Below are 12490 nucleotides of genomic sequence, written 5' to 3'. Positions count from 1 at the left end.
CCCAGTCCTATGAAATGGATTCTAGATACCCTGCTCGGGATGCATGCATTCCAGAACGGATCTGGTGCCTTCATGGGAAGTTCATTAGCAATAAATGTCACACGGGACAGAGTCGAGTGCAAAGCCCCACAACACCTGTTTCAGGATGACCTTCCACCTTCCAGGCTGATGCTGATCCATGAACCAGCACCCTTGGGTGCCCTCTGTTTAGCTCCCTAGAAAGTATCATCATCCAAGGGGTGCTGAACACTCGGGTCTAGAAGGCAGTGGGTTTCTCCGAGCTGTGAAGTTGAAACTTGTGATGGAGCTTCTCCCCCTGTAACCCACACCTAGGTGGCATGTGTCTCAAATGAGGAATGTGATCAGGCCTCAGTTTCTTATTTTTACCTAGAAGAGGTAAGTGCTACAGCCACCGCTGGCTCTTCAGTGCTAAGTTTTCCACTGCACTTGCAACCATGTTAGTTAGTTAGGGCTAGATACCATAGTGCAGTTATTTTAATCTAATTTGTTGTTGCTGTTTAGTCCCTCAGTTGTGTCCAACTCTTGCAACACCATGGACGGTAGCCCACCAGGTTCCTCTCTCCATGGGATTTCGCAAGGCAAGAATACTGGAGTGGGTTGCCATTTACTTCTCCAGGGGATCTTCCCAACCCAAGGAATGAAACTTTCTCTCTTGCATTGGCAGGTAGGTTCTTCACCACTGAGCCACTGGGGAAGCCCCATTTTTAATCTAATCGTGAAATATTAATCAATATGAAGAACTGCTAATTTTAAAGACTGGTTGCCCAGGCAGCAGGGTTCTAAGCCATCTCTTAGGTATCTGGTCCATAGGCCAGGCATTGGATTCTGCTGTGATTTCCAGCCCATGGAGAGGGATGGCTGTACCTTGTAGAGTCTAGAAAATTTCCTCAATTTCCTCAATTTCGGGCCTCTTCTGTAGCATCTGCCAAATTCTGTGGTGTAAATCCTCCCAGCATGGCTGATTGAAAGCTAAACTGGGACATCACTGGACACAAAAATGGGAGGAGGTGCAAACTAGTGTGCCGTTACACAGTGTTTCCATCACAGATGCAACTGACATCATCTCAGAAGCATAGGTCACAGCAAAACGTAATAAAATAATTAGGAGTTTTGACTAGATTTTACCTTTGTTTTGCTGCTGATACTGCTAAGTCGCTTCAGTCGTGTCCGACTCTGTGCGACCCCATAGCGGGCAGCCCACCAGGCTCCCCTGTCCCTGGGATTCTCCAGGCAAGAACACTGGAGTGGGTTGCCATTTCCTTCTCCAATGCATGAAAGTGAAAAGTGGAAGTGAAGTTGCTCAGTCGTGTCCGACTCTTAGCGACCCCATGGACTGCAGCCCACCAGGCTCCTCCATCCATGGGATTTTCCAGGCAAGAGTACTGGAGTGGGGTGCCATTGCCTTTAATTTAATGAATTTAACTCTAAGCTTACATAGCCAGTGTTAATGATAGCTGTGTTTAACAACCATTTAGCAAAATCCCTAAAAATGTAGTGATCGGTTCTCATAAGCCTGTATGAGCCAGCTCAAGCACACTACTAGCTGGGGAGGAAGAAAAGGTGGGCATCACAAGGTGTCCAAGTGGTCAAGTTCACAGCATAGGAAGACACTCCTGGGGCATCCAGAGCTGTCCCAGCAGAATTTAACAGAATTTAACAGTAGAGAAGATCATAGCAGTGGTGGAGCAAAGCATGGATGATAGTATTCTGTGGCTGTATTGACCCTGTATATATTTCCCAGTTGTGAGTGGATTGATAATTGAAACCCAATCAGAGATGTCAGTATGAATGCTTTCTCCCTTGCAAATGCCACTATGCAAAGTAACTGCATCACATGCAGAGCTCCTGGCAACAAGACAGCTCCTGGTTCCTAATCAAGAAGACACTAACACCTGTCCCATCTTTCCCCAGAAACACCTGGCTGTGTCCTGAAGAATCACCTCTCCTCTCGGCTCACACTTCCCTCTGCCTGGATGAGGGCATGTTCCAGGATGCCTCCTCAAACACCTACAGCAATAACAGCCTTCTGCCTAGTCCTCTGCAGCAGAGGCAGCTCTGAGATCTAAACTTCATTTGCCGGCACACGGTTTAGAACAGATCAGCCCAAGTCCAAGAAAAGAAAAGGTTATGAAACAGATCTGTGCAATGACACAGCGTGAGCGCAATTAATTGTTGTCAAAGCATTTTGCTGGTTGCATTCATCTCTTATGTAGGAGAACAAAACTGTCATAATGGTGACAACTTTATTCAACACTGGTGCAATTACGAAGCCTAAAAATAGGAAGGAAAGGGGAGATTTGCTTGAGAGAGCTGAGCTCTGTTACCCATGCCTGGGACGGTTCTGCTCCCAGGATAGAGGGTGGAGAGGAAGGAAGCTTAGATTCATTGAATGTTGCCATGTGCTACTATGAGAAACGTTTTACCGTCTTATGTGACATAATCCTCCCTTCAACTCTGTGAAGCGAGGAGGAATGGAGCAGAGCTCTGAGAAGCAAGATCTGTTGAGCACCCAGTATGAGATAGGCTCTCTGTACACACTCTACATACATAATCACTTTACCGTAACCTCTCTCAAAAGGAGGTATTATCCCCACTTTACAGATGGGAAAAATGAGTCTCAGAAAGATTAAGAAGCTCTTACAAGATCCCATGCTCAAATGCTTTCTATTACAAAGTCATTTATTTGGGCTTCCCTGAAGGCTCTGATGGTAAAGAATCTACTTGAAATGTGGGCAACATGGGTTTGATCCCTGGGTTGGGAAGATCCCCTGGAAAAGGGAACAGATACCCACTCCAGTATTCTTGCCTCGAGAATTCCATGGACAGAGGAGCCTTGTGGGCTACAGTCCATAGGATCACAAAGAGTTGGACACAACTGAGGGACTAACACACACCCAAAGTCATTCAGGGACTTCCTTGGTGGTCCAGCGGCTAAGACTCTGAGCTCCCGATGCAGGAGGCCCAAGTTTGACCCCTGGTTGAGGAACTAGATTGTGCACAACACAACTAAGACTCAGCACAGCCAAATAAATAAAAATAAAGATTAAAACAAGCAACAGTCATTGACGGGGACTTGTTCACTGTGAAACCTGTGAGGTGAGCAGAGCCGTACTTCAGGATAACGCCTCCTCTCTTCTCCCTTCTTCATCCCGTTTTCTACTCTCTCATTCCCTTGCCGTCTCTTGCAGGAAGGCAAAAATGGCCGAGGCTACAAAGCCACACAGCAGTGGCAGATCCTTGACTAATACCCAGATCTGTCTGCACCCCCTAAGCATGTGTCCTCAGACTGTGCCAGACAAGCTGGAGAGAGGTTTCAGCTTGCCCAAGAGGTAGGCAGAGAAAGCAGAAGCAGAGATAGGAAGAGAAGCTGGGTATTTCTGCCCCACATCTCTAAGAAGAAGGAACCCAGCCCAATTCTGGGGGCCAGGCACTGCCACAGCTTAGGAGCTGCGGCTCTGTCGACTCTGGGCAGAGTCTGACCGAGTGCAGCTGAATGGAAATTTTCGGCTCCAATCTGATGTGACTTCTTGTTGGCAGTTTTGGCAGCTCTTGTGAGGTTCTCTTTTTAATGAAGAGATACTAGTCACAGTATCTTACGTACCTTTTCAGGTGAATCCCATGATCATTGGTGGAGCTCTTGCCGAGGTCCAGAACCACCTAAGGTGTCTATCTGCGTTTCCTCATTTAACTCCTATTGTCGTCTGAGAATGCTTAATTGTTCCCATTTTACAGAAAAGCAGAGGAACAAAGGGGATTGTCCAGACCACTTGCCTAATAAATTGTATTATTATGGCTGCAATTCATTGGGCATTTATGAAGCGTGGGCACTGAACCAGGCACTTTCTGTCCATTGTCTCTCACTCTCACAGCTCCCCTAAGATGGGAGGGATCATAGCAGTTTTACAAAGGAGGAAACAGGTTCAGAGAGGTCATCCAGTCAGGATAGGATTAGAATTTGGAGCCCAAGGGCAAAAACTTTTCCTTTGTTGCACAATTTGTAAAAGCCTTGTTTTCCAACTTGGATTTTTGTGTTGATAAATTGAGTGCTTGAAAAAAAAACTGGTCGAAGCTAGACTTGGGCTGGAGTCTACACTCTGTGACTTCCTAGTAATTGTGACACTTGCTCATTTGTTTAACCTCTATGAGCTTTAGTGTTTCAACTATACACTGGGGACAGGAAGAGCTCCTGCCACACAGCACTGTTGTAAGGATTCAGTGACACTTTGCAGGTCAAATGCTTTGCACAATGCCGGGCACAGGGCAAATACTCGACAGCAGTTGTTATCATGATTGGCCAGAGAACATGGCATTGAAAAGAGGTATCAGGTCCCAGCCTGACCTCCACTTAGGGGACTACAGATGGAAACATCAGGGGGGGTAGCTGCTGGGTAGAAGAATCTCCACTCCTTCCCATGGCCAGGTTACTTCCCTCCCATTAGAAGACCTTGGCCTGGGTGGGCACCAGGCAGAGAAAAGGATGGCGAGCAAGACCCACCTCCTACAAAGAGCTGTGTTTACCATGTGCCGGGCACTCTTCTAGATTCTCTGCAGATGTGAACTCATTTAATCTTTATAATGTCAGTGCAGAGGGTGCCACTGTTCCCTTCATTAATGAAAGTGAAAAGTAAAATTAAATGACACCCCTCCCCCGCCAGGTGCCACTCTGACCCTTAGGGCACAGCCACACCAAGCCTACAGCCCTGCCTCCCTAAGGCAACGGGCACCAGGTCAGCATGGATGCCCCCCTGTGACATCTGTGCCTCTCCTCCTTGATGCTCAGACACATGCTTGGTAGGAAGAGCTCTCCATCACCCAAGGGTGACGTTCATTTTGTGACTGATCCAGGGTGCTGCTTCTTCCGCTTCACCCTCCTTCCTCCTTTTGGTAATTTCTGTGGGATAAATGACAAGTGACAAAGATACTCAAGAAGGAAAAACTATGTGAGAAGAGGTAGACCTGGGCTTCAGTTCCAGCTGTAGCGATAGACACACCCCTTACTATTAAATAGCTCTGGGTCTCTGCAAGTGATTCATCTTCTGGACATTTTTCATCAATAAAGCAGAGATAATATCGACATCATGGTTTTCTCATGAGGATCAGACAGAAGCACATGAAACTTATAGAATAATGCCCAACTCCTCAATTACTAAGCTATTTCTATTATCTGGCCATTTATTTGTAGCCTTAAGCTCTGGTCTGGCTGTTCATCCAAGAAAGACTCATTTGCCCTGAGCCTCCCTGTTTTCCTGACCTGTAAACTGGGGGTTGAGAACATGCAACCTGCCATGTAGGATCACTGTGAGAGTTGGGAGAGGTCTTGCACAAAGCTCAGCACACAAAATGGCTCCACCAACTGTGTACTTTACTCTGATCTTATCATAATTCTCCCAGGAATTGAAAATTGGCTCAAACTCCCAACAACCACTGGCATTTCTTCACAGTCACAACTCGTGGGGGAGAAATATTTGGATGTTTCTCTTTCATAAACATAACAACTGCCCAAGAGACATTTGAAGTTTTTAAAAGCTTTTAGACAACCACCTTAGAGAAGAACTGCCCATGATAAAGCAAGTCTGAGGCTGGCCCATGAAAATAAAGCAAATCAGGTGCTTCCTCTATAACTCTGTTTTAAAAATCTTCTCCTTCTCTCAGAAAGTTAATGTTAATCAAAACTTAATAGGATCCTAGCTACTTTCCCAGCTCTCAGGTGTGATGAAAAGAACATGGGGTTTAAGGTCAGACAACCTGGGGTCAAAGGCAGGTCTGGGATTGTTGTGTGACTATAGGTAAGACAGTTACCCTCTCTGAACCTCAGTCTCCTCACTTAGAAAATGGGAAAAAGAATCATATCAACGTCATAGGAATGTGAGGAAAGTCAAGTGAGATGTAAAAACAGTCTGTAAAATGCAAAACACTATGAAAATGTGAATTGTTATTATTTACTGTTAAGAGAAATGATATCATATTTAACACTCAATCCCAGTAAACAGAGTCCCTCAGGAAGCCCCGTATCTCTGTGTCCTCCTCCTTTTTAAGTTGGAAGTTGCTATTTACATTTTAACAGTCTTTTCACATCTGTATCTGCTATTATGTCATTTCAAATTGCTTTGGAAAGAGGCAAAGTATAAAAACAAACAACAGCTCCCGGACCATTTATCCTCTGCTCTCAGTTGCATTTTCAAGATGGCGGTAGGATCAGATCTGCTGTCTGCAGCCTGGAACCCAGGACTGGTTTCTCTGGTTGAAGGTAGCCGGTTATCTCAGGAATCGAATCAGAAATGATACTAACCAGCCCTAAAGGAAACTCTCCACCCCAACCACAGTTACTGAGCCAAGGGGAAGCCTGATCCCAAAAATATTGCCTTGAATCCTCTGGTTTCATACCTTCAACCTCAAAGCATAAATCTACATTTTGTTTTCTGTAGAATTTTTAGAAGCAACGTGTCTTTTTGAAACTTTGCTTTCTCCACCTACCAGTTTACCATCTATATAGAGATGAAGCCAGCCTGTAACGGGTTTAAAATGAGACAGCCAGGTAGGCGAGACACTCAAGCAATCTCAGCGTTTTAAACACAGAATACATGTTACACAAACACCATTCATAAACCTGAGTCACAGACTTCAGATGGAAGCTGGTACATGTATAAATAGCCTGTGTATGTCAAACACAAGAAAAGAAGGGAAGTTGGGGGAATAAGGTCAAAATCATGGTGCCCAATTTAAACATAATAAAAATCTCAGCCTTGTCATTATTTACAACCCCGAGTACAACTCCTACCCAAGAAGGAGAGAATGTCGAATGGAAAATTCTAAATGAACTAATGTCCTCGTGTTGAACCAAACAGCATGAATGATGCAGCAGCATCAATGCAGCTATAGTTATGTTGTCTCACTTCTCAGCAGTCGGATGCCCACAGCAGAGAACTGCCACACCAGCTCTTTCTGGCCTCGGGACTGTTTGGGAAGCCTTAAAAGTTAGTAGTTTTGACTAGTGTTGATTAATTGACTCGCCTCCAATGGCCCTGTGATCGTTTGGGATGACAACAAAACAGTACAGTTTGTGGTGGCGAAGAATTAACACTTTGAACATGTCATCAGTATTTTAAAAAATCATTTTTCCTACAATTCCCCCCCTTCCCACTTCCCAGCCCCCACTCCTGATTTTGGCCATAATTCTTTACCAACATACCGCCCCCAAACTCAGTTCCCAACATCACTGGGCTCTTACAAAGCAGAGCAGAAAAATAGACACCCTTGCAGACTCAAGGCTGGTTACAGCCCAAGGCAAGTCTGCACACCTTCCAGGCCCCGCCCATCGAAGTGAAGGGCGTGGCCAGGGCTTGGAAGAAAGTGTCTCAGGTAAGTCCATGACATCCTTGAGATCTTCAAACTGTCCCACAGATGCAGCCTTGACTCTGGGTCACCCAGTTCCTCAGAGGGCACCCTCCAGCCTTCCAGCCATCACACCCACAGACCAGGAACGCAGCATGAACTTCAGGGAGCCTTTCAATAAAGGGGATTCAGGAAGCAGCAATTCTCGTTCAGAAGAGGTTTCGTGTTTCATCACCTCACATGCCCCTGCTGCCCAGAAGGGATCTACAGGCCAAGTGTGGGGTGCAAACGCGGAAGACTGGTACACAGGGCGACCACACGTGTGACAGCGGGCTGGCTCGGGCGCTGGCTGCTGCCTGCTTCCGGCTCCCAATTCCGAGTATCTGCCCATCTCTGTCTGTCACATCCCCACACTGGTCCCTGCTCCCGTCACCAGCAGGATGGACTGCACAGCCTCGGGCCTCTCCCATCTCAGTCTCTGTGAATGTGCGTGGTCTTCGAGTTAAGAGCTCACTAAAGTGTAGATCATGCTGGATGCAAAAAGAAGAGGAAAAAAGACGGCATTAGTGGGAGCCTGCAAAGGACTTAGACGGCCCTTAAAAGAGGCACCTTCCAGAAGCCAGACCCCTGGCTTCTTTTTCATTCCTGTCACTAGAGCAACTTATCTGCTCCCCAAACTCTTCCCTCTTCTACTTCCCACCTCGTGTAACCATTGTTACGAGGCCACACTGTGCCCCTTGGATGAGAGATATGACTGCTCTGAGCGTCTCTCATTATTCTCAACAGGATAATGATTATGGCTGCTATTCCTCTTTTCTGCAATTGCAGGACAGGTCCCCAGGGGTCCGGGGTGCCGTGGATTCTTTATGCCACCAGCTGCCACATGCATATGTGATGGCCATGTCCAGGGGCTCCCAGATTATGCTGGTTAATATGTCAGTGCTGGGGAGAAGCTCACCATCATGACTGTAGGGACGTGTGTGTGAACACAGGCCCTCTGGGCTCACAAACTAAATGAATTCGTAGCTGGTTAATTCCCTGGCCCTCTTGTTTTTAACAAAGTCCAGGCATTAAACATGCATTAAGAGTATGTGTCTTACGGTGGTGTTCTAACACCACTGAGGAGGGGGTCACACATCCCTGTACTCTTAGAAAGGGCTGCAAGCTAATTCTGCAACAAGGAAGAAGTTTCTATACCAAAATATACACTTTATCTGGCAGAAAGAAAAACAACTCTTTTACAATATAGAGAGAAGAAAGGAAAATCTAAGAAACAAAACCAAAGACAATGAAACTGAAGAATTTTGCTTCTAACCTTCTCCAGCTGCAAAGCCCCAGCAAGGCCCTTCTGAGAAGCTCAAGTTCTGCCTTTGAGAACGAGGTACGCCTCATGCTCACAGAGCCTCACCGGTCAGGTCTGGAGCTAGAGCGGTCTTATTTGACATGGGGAAATACAGGGGTCGCTGAAAAGCGGATCACTCAAGGTCACACAGCAAGGCGAGGAGCCACGTCCCAAAACCAAAACCAGTGCTCCTTCCGTTATAACACTGAGCCTCACAGTATGTGTTCACTCACTTTCCTTCCCGCGTTCATTCAGTATTTATTGAGTGTCTCCTGAGTGCCAGTCCCTATTCTCAGTGCTGGGAAACAATGATGGAGTATGCAGCCCCATCCACTGCACTGAGGGAGGGTGTAGTTAAGCTGTAGCAACAATAAGGATTGAGCAAGCACCTACTATGTGCTGGGCACAACTAGGGCACTGCAGATACAGAGATGAATGAAACAGATGAAGTCTCTGCCATCAAGTACATCATAAATAACATAACCAGAGTGAGAGAAATGAACAGGAGGGGAGGCAGGCACAACCCAGAGCAACTGGTTAGGAGGGTGGTGCTCCTTAGGTATTAGTATCATTCTGGTTTACACCCTTAATTTTAAAAGGCCTTTATGCTGAACAGGCAGAATCCTCACTGGACTAACCAGTTTCTATTGGTTTTGATTTTAATATTAGCATTAGTATTAATATTCAATCAGTTCAGTTGCTCAGTTGTGTCCGACTCTTTGTGACCCCATGAATCGCAGCATGCCAGTCCTCCCTGTCCATTACCAACTCCTGGAGTTCAGCCAAACCCATGTCCATTGAGTCGGTGATGTCATCCAACCATCTCATGCTGTAGCGTCCCCTTCTCCTCCTGCCCTCAATCTTTCCCAGCAGCAGGGTCTTTTCAAATGAGTCAGCTCTTCGCATCAGGTGGTCAAAGTATTGCAGTTTCAGCTTCAGCATCAGTCCTTCCAATGAATATTCAGGACTGATCTCCTTTAGGATGGACTGGTTGGATCTCCTTGCAGTCCAAGGGACTCTCAAGAGTCTTCTCCAACACCACAGTTCAAAAGCATCAATTCTTCAGCGCTCAGCTTTCTTTATAGTCCAACTCTCACATCCATACATGACCACTGGAAAAACCATAGCCTTGACTAGACGAACCTTTGTTGGCAAAGTAGTGTCTCTGCTTTTTAATATGCTGTCTAGGTTGGTCATAACTTTCCTTCCAAGGAGTGCTGCTGCTGCTAAGTCGCTTTAGTCGTGTCCGACTCTGTGCGACCCCATGGACGGCAGCCCACCAGGCTCCCCTGTCCCTGGGATTCACCAGGCAAGAACACTGGAGTGGATTGCCATTTCCTTCTCCAATGCATGAAAGTGAAAAGTGAAAGTGAAGTCGCTCAGTTGTGTCCGACTCCCAGCGACCCCATGGACTGCAGCCTACCAGGCTCCTCCAGCCATGGGATTTTCCAGGCAAGAGTACTGGAATGGGGTGCCATTGCCTTCTCCACTTTCAAGGAGTAAGTGTCTTTTAATTTCATGGCTGCAATCACTATCTGCAGTGATTCTGGAGCCCAGAATCTATAAGATCTTCTAGAACTAACACCCAAAAGAGATGTCCTTTTCATTATAGGGGACTGGAATGCAAAAGTAGGAAGTCAAGAAACACCTGGAGTAACAGGCAAATTTGGCCTTGGGGTACAGAATGAAGCAGGGAAAAAGCTAATAGAGTTCTGCCAAGAGAACACACTGGTCATAGCAAACACCCTCTTCCAACAACACAAAAGAAGACTCTACACATGGACATCACCAGATGATCGACACCAAAATCAGATTGATTATATGCTTTGCAGCCAAAGATGGAGAAGCTCTATACAGTCAGCAAAAACAAGATCAGGAGCTGACTGTGGCTCAGATCAAGAACTCCTTATTGCCAAATTCAGACTGAAATTGAAGAAAGTGGAGAAAACCACTAGACCATTCAGGTATGACCTAAATCAAATTCCTTACAGTGGAAGTGAGAAATAGATTTAAGGGACTAGATCTGATAGACAGAGTGCCTGATGCACTATGGATGGAGGTTCGTGACATTGTACAGGAGACAGGGATCAAGACCATCCCCAAGAAAAAGAAATGCAAAAAAGCAAAATGGCTGTCTGAGGAGGCTTTACATATAGCTGTGAAAAGAAGGGACGCAAAAAGCAAAGGAGAAAAAAAGTATTAATATTAAATAAGTAGCCCCTATCCGGGGGTTTCCTGGGTGGCACTAGTGGTAAGGAATCCACCTGCCAATGCAGGAGATGAAAGAGACTCTGGTTTGACCCCTGGGTTAGGAAGACCTCCTGGAGGAGGGCATGGCAACCCACTCCAGTATTCCTGCCTGGAGAATCCCATGGACAGAGGGGCCTGGTGGGTTACGGTCCATAGGCTTGCAAAGAATCAGACACGATGGAAGTGACTTAGCACACATGCACAACCCCCATCACATGTAACCTGCAAAGGTCTCCTGCTCCACAAGGCAACCTGAAGAGGGGGTGGCACTGGATGCTGGGGTGGTTCACGTGGCATAGGGGGCAGAGTCCAGGCTCCGGGGTCAACTGCTAACTGTCAGTTAGGACCTTCGACACATTTCTTAATCTCCATGATGTCATTAGGAACCCATCGGGAACCTCAAACTGTAAAATCCAAAGCCCCTCCTTTACAGGGTTCCCAGTGGCTGTCACTCGAGTCCATCATTGTGCTTGACTCAGAAGCAGCTCTCCGTGCACATGGGTCCCCTTCTGTCCCTGTGAGAATGGCCTGGGCTGACAGTCCTGTGCTCACCACAAGCCCTGGATCTAAGGAGCTGGGAGCCCCTGAGATATGAGAAACAGGGTCTGTAAGGAGCTCTGAAGAGCACCAAGAAGTCAGATTCAACAAAGAAGGCAGAACCTTGATTGCCACTCAGGGTCACAGTGAGGTGGGAGAAGCAGTTGTTTCCCCTTTTGTTTTGCAAACGAAGTCATTAACGAATGTAACATAAAGGCAGAGTCAAACTGAACTAAAGGACAGACAATCAGACAGAATGTCTGGAACATGGTCAGTTACAGGATGATCACAGCCATCTAACAGGCAGGAGCCCCAGCACTGCCCCACAGCTCAGCAGACAGACAGCAAAGTCATGAGGACCCCTATGCCTTCTTCCCTCCAGCACCTTACGTTCCAGCAGTTACTGCAACAAAACTGAAATGAGGGAGCTTGATCTGCCATCCAGACTAAAGCGGATCCCCAGTGAACAGGGCAGGATCGGGGGAAAGTTCTCTCCTTGTTCTGCTGGCTTTGAAGAGGGACAACACTGCCTCTGGGGCCAGGCCCCTCGCCTGTGATTCAGCAGCAGGGACTGCCCACAGCCCCACAAGGAAGCTGAGCACACTCCAGCGAGGAAACCTAACCTCTCTGTTAGCCCAAGGTGAGCAAATCGCTAAGCCCATGAAACCTTGAGTCACCTTCTGCAGGCTTCCCAAGATAAAAAGCAGTCTGAGCCAGCTTTCGTTAAGACACTTGGGCCAATCTGCTGGGCACCTTGAAAAGCTCCAGAGAGGCTTCAGAGACCCTTAGGCTCCTTTCAAATTGAAATAGGCAATGGACCAGGACATTGTATCCAGGAAGAGGACAGAAGTGTCACCCTGAGCCTGAACCAACCCTTGACTCCAACAAGACTGTGGTAAAAAAAAAAAAAAGAATGTGGTAGAATATTCTGAATCACCTCCAGGGCTGAGTTATTCCAGAAGGAGTTATAGATGCAGCGCTTCTGAGTCTTCTGGACCCTGAGGATGC

The 12490-nt window shown here is 46.8% G+C and overlaps 1 protein-coding gene across 2 annotated transcripts in view; it reads right to left on the bottom strand.

Annotated features, from left to right (window-relative positions):
- Positions 1-6572: 6572 nt before the first annotated feature.
- Positions 6573-12490, bottom strand: part of CNIH3 (cornichon family AMPA receptor auxiliary protein 3) — a 131135-nt gene continuing 125217 nt past the window's right edge. For both annotated transcript variants that reach the window (XM_070768032.1, XM_019976977.2), the window contains one exon: positions 6573-7883. In XM_070768032.1, coding sequence (XP_070624133.1) covers positions 7856-7883 — 28 coding nt within the window. In that variant the 3' untranslated portion in view covers positions 6573-7855. The remainder of the gene's footprint in view (positions 7884-12490) is intronic.

The sequence above is a fragment of the Bos indicus genome, chromosome 16 (genome assembly GCF_029378745.1).
Source record: "Bos indicus isolate NIAB-ARS_2022 breed Sahiwal x Tharparkar chromosome 16, NIAB-ARS_B.indTharparkar_mat_pri_1.0, whole genome shotgun sequence".
Taxonomy (NCBI): Eukaryota; Metazoa; Chordata; class Mammalia; order Artiodactyla; family Bovidae; genus Bos; species Bos indicus.
Note: the sequence above shows the minus strand (reverse complement) of the source record. Positions and strands in the feature narration are given on the sequence as shown.